We start from the raw sequence: 16,080 nt of genomic DNA on the forward strand, positions 1-16,080 counted from the left end.
CTGGTCCCGCGCGCGCTTTTACCGCCCGCCCGGCGCGCGCGCCCGTCAGGCAGCGCCATCGGGGCCATGGCGGCGGCGCGCGCCCCCCGCCCCTGAGGGCACCGCCCGGGGAGGGCACCGCGCTCCCCCCGCCCCGAGCCATCCGGGAGGGCTCCGCGCCCGCAGCCGCCGGGGCATGGTGGGCAGGGTCGCCGTGGCCGCGGCGGCCGCCTCCCCGCTGCTCCCCGAGAACGACGGCGACGTTCAGGTGGGGACGCGAGCCGGGGGTCGCGCTATGAGGGCGGAGAGAGGGGGTGCGGCTGGTGAGGGGCGCCCCTTCGGCGATCGCGCCTTTCGGCGTTCTCCCCTTCGGTGTTCGCCCCTTTGGCGATCGCGCCTTTCGGCGTTCTCCCCTTCGGTGTTCGCCCCTTTGGCGATCGCGCCTTTCGGCGTTCGCCCCTTCGGTGTTTGCCCCTTTGGCGATCGCGCCTTTCGGCGTTCGCCCCGCTGCCGTTCGCCCCTGGCACGGCCCGTCCGGTGTAACCGGGGGAGCTGTGAGGAGCCGCCCGCGCCCGGCCCGCGCTCCCGGGCGCTGCTGGCGCTCGGCGCGGCCCCGCGGGCCGGGCTGTCATCASACGCATTCGAGGGACTTTGAGAAAAGGCACTTTCTGCTTCAGAGGGGGTGATTTCAGAAGAATTCAGTTCCTAATAAAGCAGGAGTTATAAAAATCTTCGTGAGCCAAAGTCTGTCTTGAACTTGTAGATGTTCTTTTATGGTTTGAATCATTATACGAGATAAGAATTCTCTTGTGTTCGTTTTCTTTAAGTATTTTGAAAGGTACAGTGTCTACTAAAGATAAGTCAGATGTTTGTGGTAGGATCTGACTTTTTTAAGTGATGTTGGAATTCCCTTTTAAACGTTCACAGACGTTCTGGGGAACATTTGAAGGTCGATCAAATAAATAAATTGACCTAGACTTTCACACTTCCAGTATTGTGAAATCTCTGCAGAGTTCTTCCAAAGACCTTATGGTCTCTTTCAGTTTTAACCGTCTCAAGGTTTTAGAACAGGATCTTTATTTTTTGTAACAGCAGAATCTTTATTTCAAGTTTAGATGGCTTTTGAAAACAAGGAGATAAGGTTGATGCATACACAGTCTGAGCACATTAACATGAATTTTTGTCTTCTGAGAAAGCACTATATAAGTTGTCTTAAACTTTGAAAAACTAAGATTCACATTGTTTTTACAGCCATGCAAGAAGCGGCGAGAGGAAGATGCGTCTGTAAAAACAATCACAAGGTATTTTTCACCATTAKCAAAACCGGTGGATAAAGCAYTRTCATCACCAAAATCCAACAATATMTTGGATTATTTTAAAAAGACATCTGAGAATGCTGCACTCCCAGTTGGAACTGGAGAAAGTAAAACACTGTTGGATGCTGATGACAAAGACTGTAAATCATCTTTCAAKCCATCTTTAAAGAGGAAGAGAAAAGGGAAGAAAGTTAATTTAAATAATAAGCTAAAAGAAATGAAAGAATCTGAGAATGACYGTGAAATAGAAATTAGTAGTGATGACAGCAGAGTAACTACAGGATTGCAACAAGACAGTAATGACTTCACTGCTACTTGTACTCTGGTGGACCAAAAACATGCAAGAGAATTAGCAGAAGATAATGTGCAAAGAGAAAACTTCTCAAATGTTGTCCCCTCCAAAAAAAATGCAAAGAACTTTGATTGTGAAACAAATGAATCAAAAAGTAGGATAAGAAAATCAAGGAAAAGGAAGCACAAAGTAAAGGTGGATTCATCTGAAAGTTTTTCATCTGAAAACCAGATGAATGAAACGTGTATAAAGGAAACTGAAGAGAAGACAAATACAGTAGCTGAGTGTGATGCTGCTATTGGTGATTCCAGTTTTGAGGCTCATACAGATGATGGGACATCCCAGGTAAATAATTGTATAATAACAGTGTCATTTGAGGACTTCTTGAGAAGTCAAGGAGAAAATAATGTTGAAGAAGACACAAAGCCAGCAATGGACACTTCTGCAGCAAATGAAGTGGACAAAAATGATAGTATTAGTGACCCAGAAAGGTGTGAGGAGACTCAACAACTGCCACTCAGAACAGTGACTGTCCTTGCACAAGTTCATTCCATTCCCCCCAAATCACCTCCATTACATAAGGGACAAAAAGGCTCTAGRAAAATAGCTTCCATTTTTTTGAAGCAGAAAGGACGTGTAGGGAAAGGAGAACGCAGCCCACCCCTCTTGGACAGTGAGCAGACTGAACAGGTGACTCAGAAAAGAAAATCCAATGTAGTTATTGAGGAAGAAGAATTGGAGCTGGCTGTACTAGAGACTACAGGATCAGATTCTCTGAAGCCAAAATGTACTGTGGARGAAAAGCATCAGTTTATGAAAGCGTTTAGACAACCAACACCAGATGGAACAAAAAGTGGAGTTAAAAAGGCATTGGGAAAACAAAAGCAAGCTCCTGCGAAGTCTTCAAAAGAAAAAGAAGCATCTGAAGATGTCATTCCTTCAAATAAAGGGTTAGAAAGTGGGATACCAGAAGATCATGAGGACAAATACAYACATTCTAGACCTAAAAGCAATAGAACTAAACCCAGAAGATCTAGGAAGGTTCAGAAAMAAGGAAATGGGAGAAGGAAGGAAACTAAGGAAACTGATGTCTCAAACACTAGTAATTGYAATGGAGAAGAGGATTCAGGTGCTAATGTTCTTACTGTGGAAAACACCTTAGATGTAATCATTACATCAAGTCCAAAAGSAAGTGAGTTAAGGAGGAGTTTAAGGCAGCAGAAAACCCAAACATCAACAAATACTACACCTAAAAAGCAAAGGGCTAGAAGTGCCTGTTCTGCAGATGAATTAAGAGGCTGCCCATTAGAGACTTCCACCCCAAAAGCACGCAGACAATCCTGCAACAAAAGCAACATGTACAGAGCTGAGGTGATTACCATGCCCTTTGATGGAAACAGCCCTATAAGGTAAACATTTTAAAATGTGTTCTGCCTTTTTGCCTTTAATTATATGCAAGTATTTTGAAAATAAGTCATAATTATAAGTGGATTCTATACCAAAGTTGCATGGATACTGATCATGGTGGGTAAAATAGAGAGCTAAAGCTGACTATAAATGTCTTTGCACTAAAGRTAGCAAAAAAACCCAACCAAGCAACTAAAAATCAACCCAACCACCAGTTGGGTTGCTTCCATTTACAGCATTGTATTTTTGAAAGCTTTTGAAATGAGATTGAGAGTAACATTTCCCTTTATTAAACAGTAATAATTTCCTAATACTTTTTTTCCTTAATTAGAATGAGGTTTACACGTATCAATGCAGCTACCAAATCAAATAAAGCTGAAGCAATGAAAAATGAAGAGTCTCGCTCCAAAAATACAAAGGTAATTCATGTCACAATTGATGTCAGTATTTTGTCATTTCCTATATGTGTGTAATTGTGGTCTATTCAGTATTTTTTAATAATCGAATGTAATGCAGTATGATGGTTCTCAGCTGCTAAGTGTAAAAAAAATATACTCTGATTTATGATAGAATTTGAGATTGTTTCTTGTACATTAGATCTTAAAAAATGTTTTATTAGTAAAAATCCACCTTTCACAAGAGAAAAATCCTGTAAAATAGCATGCTCCTGTGCTGCAGGTTCTCAGGGTGGGATATAGAAACGACTGGAAGTGGTGCTTAGTGCTGTGGTTTAGTTGGCACGATGATAATTGGTCAGAGGTTGAACTTSATGATCTCAGAGGTCTTTTCCCAACCTAAATGATCCAGTGATTTGTGATAGTGTTTGGGCACAGCAGAACAGCTGATGCYTAAGGATGTCACTGCCCATATTTCATTTGTTCCATGGCAAACTGAGGGTCCCCTTGCAGGGCTCTCACTCCCTTTTGAATACTGCTGATATCATCTTGGTTTGCTTCTCATTTGAATTATTTCATTTTCTTCTTGATACCAATGAAATTTTGCAACAATTACATACTCTTATGAAAGTGAAGAACTATGTGCAAAGTATTTAGTGAAGATAGTGCTGTTAATTGCTATTTTGGTTCTTTTGTTCTTTGTTAACAGATAAACTCCACTTCTAAAAACATTTCCAAAGCAAAGCAGCTGATTGAAAAAGCAAARGCTATACAGCATAACAGATCAAAAGTGAACGAAGACTCAGCAGCTCCTGTGAGGCGCTCGTCTCGACAGCAAGCTCTTGCTGAGAAGAAAAAATTACAAGAAAGTGATGTAAGGCTGTACTTTTTGGGGGAGGGATATTTCTGTATATTTGTGATTGATTTAAGCAATGCAAATGATTCTTACTGGATTCTTTACAAGAAATGTTTGCAAGCTTAGGTAGACACCTGCARTGTTTTGTAAAAAAGGATAAAAAGTTGTGTTTCCTTTCTTATTTCATTTGTTTTCCCTCCAGGAATCGGTAATAATTTTAGATATAAGTATGGATAGTGTTACTACTACAGAGCAGAATGTGAAGGAAAAGAAACTTCGGAGCTTAAATGATGTTTTGGGGAAGAAGTCTAAAAACTTAAAGGTTGCAAAGAGCTCCAATGGTAATTGGGTTTTAATTTTTTATTACAGAAACATTTTATATTATTACCTATTGTAATTTATTTTATAAAGCTGCCATTGYAGTATATTCATCTTCTGATTTTTCTTGTGTAATATTCCAATATATACTTTCCYTTTTTATATGAATTAATAGTGGAGAGGTATTTACATGTGTTGTTTTGATTTTTCTTCATTCAGGGAAAACTGTTTGTTTGAAAAACTGCTAATAGTATACCATGATTTATTGCCTCTTCTTTTTTTTCATAATGTTAGAAAATAACATCTATACTGAGGAAATCAGTAGAAATAAAACTATAATGATTTTTGTGGAAACACTGAGCTTTCCCTTAAGAGAAGGAGATTCCCTTTGTTACTGGGAATAATATTTGCTATATTCCCATGTTAAATAGAATATACAGGTAGTGCATACAAGCAAGATTAGAATCTTGTAGAATCAGTGCTAATCTAATAATGGGTTTTTTRCCTTTTTAAAGGGAAACTGGGATCTTCTTCCTGCCGAGACAAAAATGCTCAAAACTCTGCAGGTGAACCAATTGTGATCTTCGATGAAAGCAGGTCAGTTGTTAAGATTGAAGTTGCTTTAAAATCAAAATAGGGTTCAAGGCTACTTTAACACTCTCATTTTAGAAATTTAAATACAGTTATTGAAATGTGCTAATAATGTTCAGGAGTTTCATACTATTTTTTTCTTTTAATTTCTATTTTCATTAAAGCCAAGATGCATCTGAAAATTCTCAAGATGATGATCAGTTCAGAGCAAAACGTGAATTCCTGATGAGTGGATTGCCAGAGTCACTGAAAAGGCAGATTGCAAAGAGAGCAGCAGCAATGGAAGCATACTCTCTTGCAAGTTCCTGTTTTAAGACTGTTGTCCATGTACAGCAGAAGGATGACTGTAAGCTTTTGTTTTTTTTTTTAAAATGTGCGTAATAATTTCTGAGAAATTTGTGCAGAAAAGAAAAAACTTGAACAGCTTAGGACTGGAATAGGTTGGAGTTTACTATTGTTTTGTGTCTTAGTAGGAAAACAAAATGTAGAAGCTTCCAGTGAGATGTTTTTGAATACAAAATTTACAAATTAAAGTGATGCTAAAGTAATCTATACATGCATARATAAGGATGCAAAATTCTTAATATTTAGTCGAAAAAGTTGGTCAAGTTCCATTTGGAGAATAAAGATTGTGTTGGATTGATTTGGGCAGAAACCATTTCCTTCTGACAAAGGCAAAAGACTTCACAAAAGAGAGAAGATCAGTCCATTTCTTTTCCCTAGAATAGAAGTTAACTCTTGTTTTGTTTTTGGTGGGGGCTGTTTTGCAGGTTCTCCAATGTGGAAATTGCAATCACCATCATGTCCTCTGTTAACTAAGCTGAGGGAACTGAGTACTGAAGTCACCAACATCACAAAAATCACTCTCTCACTTGGGGAATTTTCCACTGTGAATTCAAAACAAACCAGAAATTGTTCTTCACCTGTGGTTAGTACTTTAAAATTCAAATTGTTTTCATATTTTTTTTGAGTTACGGTTTTGAAAAATCCTRTATTTGAATCTGTTTCAGTCCTGAAATTTGGCGGTTTGGGGGTTTTTTATTTCCCTTTCTGTGAGTTACCCATTTTGCATCTTAGCATTAGACAGTTTGCATCAATTCTTAATACATTCTGTTAATCTCTAAGTTTAACAAGACACTACCAGTTTAAATTATGCATTCTGTGTGAAGTTTTTGAGTTATTTTSTGTGTGTGTATTTCAGCTTTCAGGCCACCGACCAGCTTTTCCTGATGCATTCAGGAAAGATTTGTTAGATGAGATTGTGTCTTCTAATCCTCAATTTCCAGTGAGAAAATACTACTTCAAGTTCCTGGAAAAGCAAACAGAACGATTGGCTTTGGAAAGCCGTGTACAAGGTTAGTAATCTGCAGGGGAAAAACCATTTTCACTCTCTCTGATATTAAAAATCTACTGGGAGTTTCTCAAAATACCTTACTGAAGGATGATGTTGTTGGAAGCTTCCTCATATTTTATGTTATTTTGACCAAATTCTTCAAATATGGCTTAAACAAATGTACAGTGGAATGGACAAAGCCTGAAATTTTAAATGGATGCAATCTCTTTTTCTTAGAAAGCAGAGATGGCACTGCAAGTCTTGATGTAATTCAGAAACATCCTGAAAATTGCAAGGAAACAAAGAGGAAAAGGAAAGAAACRGAAGACCGCAAATCAAAAAGAAGAAAACAACTTGAAAGTACAGAGACTGAAATGAAATCAGGAGTTTCCAGGAGCCTTATTCCTCCCACATCCAAAGAAAAACAGGCAGAGACAGGACAAGCCACAAATTTGGGAAAAAACAAGACCCAGAAGCCAGGTGACACTGGGTGTTTGTCAGATCCAAGTGCACTTTCAGGTAACTGCATTTCCTGTCTTATTTTAATCTTTGCATTGAGGAATTGTATGTGTGATGTCTGTCTGCTTCCCACTGTGATGCAAAAATCATATCTGTCTTGATATTCTGCCAGACTTGATCAATCCTTTTGCATAAGGAGTTATTTAAAAAATTGATTCATAAGGAGTTATTTAAAAATGGATTCTATTTTTTCCATAGGTGTGGAAAAGGAAGACATGCTCTGGACAGAAAAATATCAGCCTCAAGATTCCAGTGAACTTGTGGGGAACAAGAAAGAAATTGAAAGGCTGCACAGGTCAGAAGTGGGAACAKGGATCCATTCCTGAAATAACTCAAAACCTCATGATACTTGAAAATGCTCAAGTACTGAGGGAGCAGTGCTTGTCTGTACTTCCCTACCAGCATCCCTGATCCTGAGCATGATGCACTGCCTCTGCTTTTGKCAGGAATGTAGCTCTGAAATCCACCTAATACACGGGGTCTTCAGTTAAATTTTCTGTGTGGGCTCTTACACAGAATTTAAAGATCCATCTGACAAAACAGCAGTAAACTAKGAGTGATTAAATAGTTCACCAAGACCTGTTTGTATACCAGTTAGCTAACAGAATAGAGAATGAAGAATGAAGAAGGAATCCTTTTTTTATGAAAGAATCAAATCCTGAACTTTTTTTTTTAATCTGAAAGGACTTGGTAGGTTTCCATGGGATAACAAGTGGCTGATGTCCCCTAGTTTTGTGTTCTSTTCCACCTTGATTTGGTTCATTTAATTCACTGGTAATTTTGTTTTTTGTTCTGTTCTTTCCTCTTATAGTTGGTTAAAAGAATGGAAAAAAAGAGCTGATTTGGAAGAAAAACGAAATCAGAAAAGGGAAAAGGAGGACAAAGAGCAAGAAGGTACTGATAGAATTAATAAGGCTTCTTTTTTGTTAAAAGTTGGCCAAAAAATAACACTAAGTGCTTATTTTCTTTTGAATAATTTTACAGAYTCTTTAAGCAGCCTTGACTTTAAAGATAGTAAATCTGATAATGAGGAAGAAACAACCCTTTGCAATACAGTTCTGATCACTGGCCCACCAGGAGTGGGGAAAACTGCTGCAGTGTATGCTTGTGCTCAGGAGCTTGGGTTTAAGGTTTGTGGATTTCTTTCCTCAGTGCATTTTTCATATKTATAACCACTGATACAAAAGCATTTGTAATACAAGATGTCTACAATTCAATTTTTTCTTGTAAATTAAATACTCTTGCAGATATTTGAAGTCAATGCCTCTTGCCAGCGTAGTGGGAGACAGATACTGTCCCAGCTGAAAGAAGCTACTCAGTCTCATCAAGTGGACAAAAAAGGTGTTAATGCACACAAGCCTTGCTTTTTTAACAGTTGTAGCACTGCCAAGTCACCAAGTAAGTTTCGTGGTTATATCTGTGGTGTTTGTTTGGTTGGAATTATGGCTTGAGTTTTATGGAGGGAGAGGAAGTTGATAATGACTGAATTCCCTAAGCAAACTGTAGACATCAGTTGTTTATTAAAAGATAGTAAATTTCAGCTTATCTGACCATAATAGTAAAAAAAGCTCTGTTGGCTAACACAACTACAGACCAAATTAAATAATGGCTTTATTAAAATACTGWCTCTTAATTATATTATTTCTGCAGTGATGGAGTAAGTGCTGTGGCCCTTGAGTAGAAAGCTGAACAGAAAGCTTTCCCTATAACAAGGAAAGGAAAATAAGCAGAAATCAGAACAGTAAACCTGTCATTTCCGAGATAAAAAATGGATTTTACTTTAAATTTGTCTGAGAAATTTCAGTTTGACATTGTATCTCCAGCTGAAGTTTAATATACAATATATCTTCCAGAAAAAATGTATTCTCCAAAGAAAGTTGTTTCTCCAAGAAAACCGCCACTGTCACCAAAAGGGGCAGGATTAAAACGARGCTTGCCCCCTAAAACACTTGTAAACTACTTCAAAATTTCTGCCAAACGTAAAAGTAATGATGGAGAAGCAACATCTGAAGAAAAAGGTAAAGGTAGGTATCCCTTTTTAATAGTTAATTAACTTTGGAGATGAAAATGCTATGCTGTGTGGAGAAAATAATAGATTTYGGTGAGCATTTGATACATGGGGGGTTTTTGAAGCCAGTACCTGGAAAGCATTAAATGGTTTCACTCCTCCTTCCTGCTCAATTGTTTGTCCATCTGCAGGAAATACCCAGAGTTCATTGGAAGAAAAGAAAGAAGCACAAATTAAGTCAATAAACAAAGAAGAGGGAGGAGAAYTGAACAGGAAAAGTGCAACATCTCTCATTCTTTTTGAAGAGGTAAAATTCACTTGAAATGTACTGTGACTGCATTCACACCTTGTAACTGCTGTTCAAGTTATTGATACTTTGTTTTCTGTAGGTGGATATAATATTTGATGATGATGCAGGATTTTTAAGTGCAATAAAGACATTCATGGCAACTGCAAAGAGACCTGTAATTCTCACCACCAATGGTGAGTAGTGTTTGTGACACTAATTAGGCTTTACAGACAGCAGAGCCTCTTTTATTAAGAGGCTTTAAGTGGTGATGGTTAAATACTGCTCCTAAATGCAAAATTAAACGAATGACGGCTGTAAAGCAAGTATTTTAGTGGTTGAATAAATATACTGGCTGCTCTAATGGATAAAGAAAATAACCAGGTTTGAACAAAATGTCATGACAGTTCACTGATATTTCTTTATAGATCCAACATTCAGCTTAATGTTTGATGGCTATTTTGAAGAGATCAACTTTAAAACCCCTTCCTTGGTAAGTCTGTGTCTGGAAATGCAGGTACATCCTAAGCAAGTAATTGTCATCTGATTTCAGTAATGTTGGTCTAGGTTTATATATTTCTGATGTAACATCTGTTTGATCAGAAATAAATGGCCTTGGGGTTTATATAAGGATGTGTAGGATGTATTTATCTTTACATGTAGAAGCTATTTTACTAGCACAGAAGATTTATTTTCCAAACAATTTAGTGGTACTGAGAATTACTATAAGAACATCACCTAAATAATTTTGGTTTTAGAATGTAATTAGATAATGGCTTTGATCTGAAGGTGGGTTGCACCAGAATTGGTTCATTCATTAAAAAGTCTAGGAGCTAACTGTAATCTAATTTAATAAACTAGCCTTCTGTATTAAAAGTCAAAATGAATTGCAAGCATAAATAGAAGAATTTGCTCATGTGTGATTTCCTGCAGTGTGATTGGCAGGAGTTGCTCAGTGGTCTGTGTTGGCTCTTGTTTAGATAAACTCTGTGAGCTATCTCCAAACTCTGTGCCTGGCTGAGAACCTGCGGACAGACRTGAACGACCTGGCTGCTCTGCTGACCACAAACAACTGTGATATCAGACAAAGTGTTCTCTACTTACAGTTTTGGGTTAGAAGTGGAGGTGGATGCTTGAAAGAGAAATATTTGGCACAACATGGTAGGTTGATTTAATTTAATCCTAAAAAATTCTCCCTCTGCACATGAATTTGATTCAATTGAACTGTTCTTAGACACACATATGAAAAAATGATAACTTCTTTTAAGATTCCTAAATGTTTGGGTGGGGTTTTCTGGGATTTTTTAGCTACTTCAAAGTTTCGCATTTATGCATAAGGAACTAAATTTTGAGGGTTTTATTGCCCTTCAATATGGTACTTATTATCTCCCTTTCATGTTCTGAGTAGCAAAACTGGGCAAAGAAGGGAGCCAGTAGTAATTTTCCTTCGACTCGGAGCTTGCAGTTCCTTACCCACATAGCTGAATTGCAGGCAATTCACCTAGAGTTGAAAAAGGGGTAAAATGGGGCAGCTGGCAAGAAGGCAAGGGTAGGAACTTGATCCCAAAGGATTCAGGAAGAGTTTAGGGGTGTGAGGGAGTGACAGGGAGAGACAAATGAGGCACAGCTTCCTTCAAAGATCACTTGGAAAGCAGGAGAGYGGGTTGGTAACACTGACAGCAGTGAACTGAGGATAGGGAGGAGTATTTCAACTGCTCTGTTCATCCAGCAGCACAGCAAGAGGTGACAGTTACAGTCTCCTTTGTGACAGGAATTGAAGCAAAGAGGTGGAAAATCAATTTCACAATGCAGTTGTTCCTTTTCAAGTGAAACCTGTTATCTTTGTGCAGGAGCAGAAGAGACAAGGAAAGCAGATAATGTCACWCATTCTGCAAAGTGCAATGATTCCAAAGTGGATTTTTCCCAAGCTGATGATGTACATCTTCAGGAGTTTCCAAAATGTGATACGGGCTGTGTTGAGACATTGCTTGGCCTTAAGAACATCCTGTTGCCTTCAGAAGATTTGTTTACATTTCTTAAGGTATTTTTGTAGTTGACTAGTTAGTGCTTTGAATGATTGCCAGATAATTGGGTGTAACCATCACCAGGAATAGCATCATCTTAGAAGCAAATCTCTGAAAAGGTTTGTTGTAGAAATTAGAGGATTCCATGGTTATTAAGCACAATCTGAACTGGGATGGTCTTCTGCAAACAGAACATAAGCACAAAGCCAAGAGCGTGAGATTTTCTGTAATAACATTCTTATTTTTCAAATGTATTTTAATATATTGATTGATCTTCCACAATTATTATTTTACAGCACAAAATCACAACCATGGAGGAATGGAATAAATTGATGCAGCTTCTCACAGAATTCCAGAGGAAGCATGTGGATTTTATATACAGTAATCTTGAACTTACTCTTCCTTTACCAGTGGAAGTTCTTTCAAACCAATCTGAAGCTTCAAAATCTATACCTGAAAGGACTCCTATAGTTTCTTCAAAAAACAGATCTAAGAGTTCTTGCTCTGGGAAGAGTAGCCCTGGAAAAAGGTCTAAAAAGACAAAGACTCAGAAAAGGCCTGAGGTATTTGATGATAGTGACTTATTTGATACYGAGCTGAACTATTCATCCGAATTCCTAACTTTGCCATCAGATAGTCCTACATCAAGTGCTGAAATGAATAAAAAGGAATCAAAATTGTTGGTGCAAAGAGAACAAAAAGAAGTTAAAACTAAAACCTCAGCAAATGAAAAAAGGTCTGCAGTTGCTTTTCAGTGTCTGAATTCACTGACTGAGTTTGTGGAAAATATGTCTTTCSTGGATTGCTGTGTAAACACTAACACCAGGGAGCCACTGGAGTTTTCTGAAAATGAAGAATTTCATTGGACAAATGCCAGAATCAGAAATGGTCTTTGTGATGAAGTCAGTATAGAAAATACTGATTGGTGGAGTTCYCAGAGCTGTAGTGAAATAAAGGCAGCAATTGAAGCACTCAGCTTCACCAAAAGTTCAGTTAATATTTCACAGAACTTGGAACCTTTCTTGAGTACCAGTAAAATACCTGAAACTGATCAGCTGAAGGGACTTACTTTGCCTTTCTCAAACACCAGGAATTGTATATCCTTCAGTCATTCAGCTGATTCAAGGTAAGACTGTTAATATTTCTGGAGTGTAATGCAGTTATTTGTCAAGAAGAGCATTTCACAGGGTGTAGGACTTTCAGATTTGATGTATACMCATTCATACCAGTATGACTGTTATCAGTGTGCCTCAAAACACTGCAATATATTGTTCAGTGTGCTTTTATAAGCCTAAATTAACTTCTTGGCAATCTGCAAAATGTGATTTTTCATGCTTAAACATGAAAGTGTTAAGGAATGGTGGCCTTAGTCTCGTTACTTTAAAAACGTACAAACACCACCACCATCCCCAAAAGAATCACAAAACCCTTAAAGAATGGCTTTTTAACAYAGACAGATGGTCTAAAATGATTTCTGCAAGTACTAGGCATGCAAATTTGTCATCCAGTGCCTGCTCACACTGAGGTTGATAGGTGTTGCTTGATGAAGACCTAACAAAACTCAAAGTAAATTCTTTATAGTAACTTTTGCTAACAAAGAATAACCRTTAAGCGATTGTAAAAGAGCAAAGAATACATTGCTGCTGAGACATTGTTTTTAACATAATTAAATCATTAAAGGTAAAATTGGGACCATGGGCAGTTAAAGCCTATTCAGGTGCCTGAACAGGACAATAGGTTAGAGCCTTTTTCCTGTAAGTCAGTACCCAGAGGAGCAGTGCAGGGATGGATCTGACCATCTCTCCTGGACCAGGTTCACACCATGGGTTACATATTGGACCTGATTCTGATACTCTGGCAAATACCAATTGCATGATGCTTTTGATTTTTGAAGACCTCAGATGCTTTTGGTTGTGTTGTACTGAACCTTTCATCCTTAAGCAGATCGAAGAGCTCCCCAAATTAAACTCCTGATTAAGAGAAGAGCATTGGCCAAACAAACTGTGGGCCCTCGTGTTCCTGTCTGAATGCAGCTTTGTGATGCTGTGTAAGCAGCAGACAATCAGAARTTGCAGACATTTGATCCATTAGGATGTAGATTTGGACATCAATTTAATGGAGTTTTAAACCAGTGTCTTTGATCCTAAAGAAATWAAATCATCACTGTGCATTCTTGAATAAGGAACAATAAAGCTTCATTCTCTGTTTTAGCACTCACAGAAAAGCACAGAAGAGGCTGGCTGTCATCAAAACTGTGTTTTCCAGAAGTCCTTTAAACCTGGGCAATAAGCAAGCCAGCACCCTCGAATACCTCCCCATTCTCCGCAGTATCTGTAGGTCTGAGAAGCTTAAAGAACAAGGGAAAACTAAAAGAAGGTAAGTTTGGGTTTTCCTAAATCTTGCCACATTTCATTATAGAAGGTAGTTAAGGATTTTAATAAAATMCTTTGTCAAATAACTCTAGAAAAGGAAGTTGGACATTTGTCTCTCAAATGAATAAAACTGTTGCCTTATATTTGGAAATAACTTTGTTCCCTTAACAGTGATTTTTACTTTTTTTTTTCTTTTTTAATAGGTTCTTGCATTATCTTGAAGGGATTCATCTYGAAATACCCAGACAAATGCTAAATCGTCTGTCTTTGGACTTCCCTTAAAATTGCCAACACCAGAAATACTTTGTGCCTAATGGTGGTATTCTCACCATAGTTTGGTTATTTTATTTTTTTTTAATTACCACATTATTGTATATTCAGAGCTATTTGTATATTAAATTTTTATAATATTTAAAATAATGTATATATCTATTGTCATTATACTGCTCTCCACAGCTGAAATGTGGGTTTGTTTGGTGCTTGTCCAATAAGTGCATTTATAATRTTGAATGCACAAAGTATTCAGTGGAGACTTCTTGCTCTCTCTCCAGTTTGTGGGATCACATGGGAARAAATCCTTTTGTGACAACCACCTGTCACAACTGCCACAGCAAAGTTGCTTTTTTCTGAGGAGACTGTTTTGTTCAAATAGATTGTTTTCTGAATTTGCAGTAAAATGATAAATAACTCGAGGTGGGAGGGGGCACAGAGAGGATACAAGTCTTCCAAAGTCTAAAAGACTAAAACTCTTCACAATATCCACAGGGAGCAAAGTCCTTCCAAAGCACTATGCCTCAATGTACATATATCTGTATACATTCCTTTCATTATTTACAGCTGTCAGATCTGCATGTTAATCTCCTGAAAAGGTAGAGAAATTATTACTGTAGCTCAACATGGTCTCAAGAGATTTAGACAAGATTTTGTAAATAACAATTATCCCAGTGTTACTTTGGGTTCAGGAATATTTAACTACTTCTAGTCTTGTATATTGTGTTTTATTTTTAAGCTTCTTTTTGTATTTGACAAGACTTCAGCCTGATTATTTGTGATTGAATCCATTTTTATACGACAATAAATTGATGAGACTTTGCTACAATCTGAATGTTTTTATTGCATGAAAAGTAAGACTTCTGAAACTTATTTTTAAAGGGTTTTAAAAGTGAAATTAGTTCAATCATGTACTTTTCTACCTTTATATTGCAGTTGGACTGTTCCTGTTCCTTAAACTGAGTCAGACTGCTGCCATGCAGTGGTGCTCCACTAACCTCAGAGTCTCTAATAATAAGAAAGGCCATTTGCCAGTACATTCTATTCTCACCTTACGTTTTTTGTGTCTTAAAAGATGTTCAKAAATAAGAAATATTTATGGAACAGTAAATTATTACAAGCTTCTGCACTGTAGATCATCTTTATAGTGTACTCTTTCCATAGTCCAGAAYTATCAAAACTTAAAGTGGTGGCTGTTAAAATCATAATGGATTGATTCTTTGTATCAACTATGTTTCTCCTGTACGTTTTTGTAAAAATAAATAAATACACATTTTAATTTTTTTAATGATAAAGTAAAAGTGTATTTGTTCACTGCTTTATAAAGGCACTGTCAGTCTAACTAGATTACAGTGAGGACCTACATAAATTAGAAACAAGTCCTATAAAGTAGTATTTTAGGAAATTCATGGCTTATTTGAAAGACCCATATTAGAAAGTAGTGAGAGACAATTTACTTTCTTTTGAAGTCAGCTCTCTGGTTTTAATAACTGCCTTAACTTGTTTACAGAATCTCCTGTGGTGTCCTAAAGGTAAGGTGGAATTCAAGTATTTCACTTCTTCATCAGACATTTACCACATGAAATCACCTCAAGCTACTGTGAATGAAAGATCATCTGCATGTGATGATTTGTTTGAATTCTGATAAATTAGCACCTTTGGATTTTTATACATCAGGTATGAGCATCTTTTGTATGAAAAGTAAAGCAAGTTTATTTGGAGGGATGGGCCTGGGGAAAAGAGACCTGGGGCTGGTTTTGATTAACTCTGCTTAKAAGGAAATGCTTCACAAGTTCCATTCCAGGACTGTGGAATTTGCCTGCCTTTGATTCAAAATATTTTCCTGCAATAGTTTGGGCCCTGATTAGTCCTTYACTGCCCCTCAAGGTAACTTCTGTGTCTTGAAACCAGAAGTAAAAACAGCCCTGGAGTTCCACAATGACTCTCCCCCATTTAAACAGCAGTTATTAGTATAGCAACTGTAAAACAAAACCAACAACCTTATTCTTGCTGACATCTCAACCAAGTTTAAAGCTTTTCTTTCTTTTTACCCTTGTTCCAATATTTCTTTCCAGAAAATGAGGGTGACATTATTCTACCATCCCATGGATAAT

At 37.7% G+C, this 16,080-nt stretch overlaps 1 protein-coding gene across 1 annotated transcript; it reads left to right on the forward strand.

Annotated features, from left to right (window-relative positions):
• The first annotated feature begins 48 nt into the window (after nucleotides 1-48).
• ATAD5 (ATPase family AAA domain containing 5) lies at nucleotides 49-15,242 on the forward strand. Its single transcript, XM_057368828.1, has 23 exons — nucleotides 49-247; nucleotides 1,231-2,996; nucleotides 3,326-3,413; nucleotides 4,099-4,263; nucleotides 4,448-4,586; nucleotides 5,079-5,160; nucleotides 5,319-5,500; nucleotides 5,925-6,082; nucleotides 6,356-6,509; nucleotides 6,725-7,006; nucleotides 7,205-7,301; nucleotides 7,818-7,900; nucleotides 7,991-8,136; nucleotides 8,254-8,404; nucleotides 8,860-9,030; nucleotides 9,206-9,321; nucleotides 9,404-9,497; nucleotides 9,729-9,793; nucleotides 10,281-10,461; nucleotides 11,151-11,341; nucleotides 11,621-12,450; nucleotides 13,536-13,700; nucleotides 13,900-15,242. The coding sequence occupies exons 1-23, from the start codon at nucleotides 176-178 to the stop codon at nucleotides 13,976-13,978; spliced, it is 5,457 nt and encodes a 1,818-aa protein (XP_057224811.1). The 5' UTR covers nucleotides 49-175; the 3' UTR covers nucleotides 13,979-15,242.
• Nucleotides 15,243-16,080: the final 838 nt, after the last annotated feature.

Source organism: Malurus melanocephalus, unplaced genomic scaffold (assembly GCF_030028575.1).
Source record: "Malurus melanocephalus ecotype Western Australia unplaced genomic scaffold, MMel_1.1 scaffold_98, whole genome shotgun sequence".
In the NCBI taxonomy this organism is placed as follows: Eukaryota; Metazoa; Chordata; class Aves; order Passeriformes; family Maluridae; genus Malurus; species Malurus melanocephalus.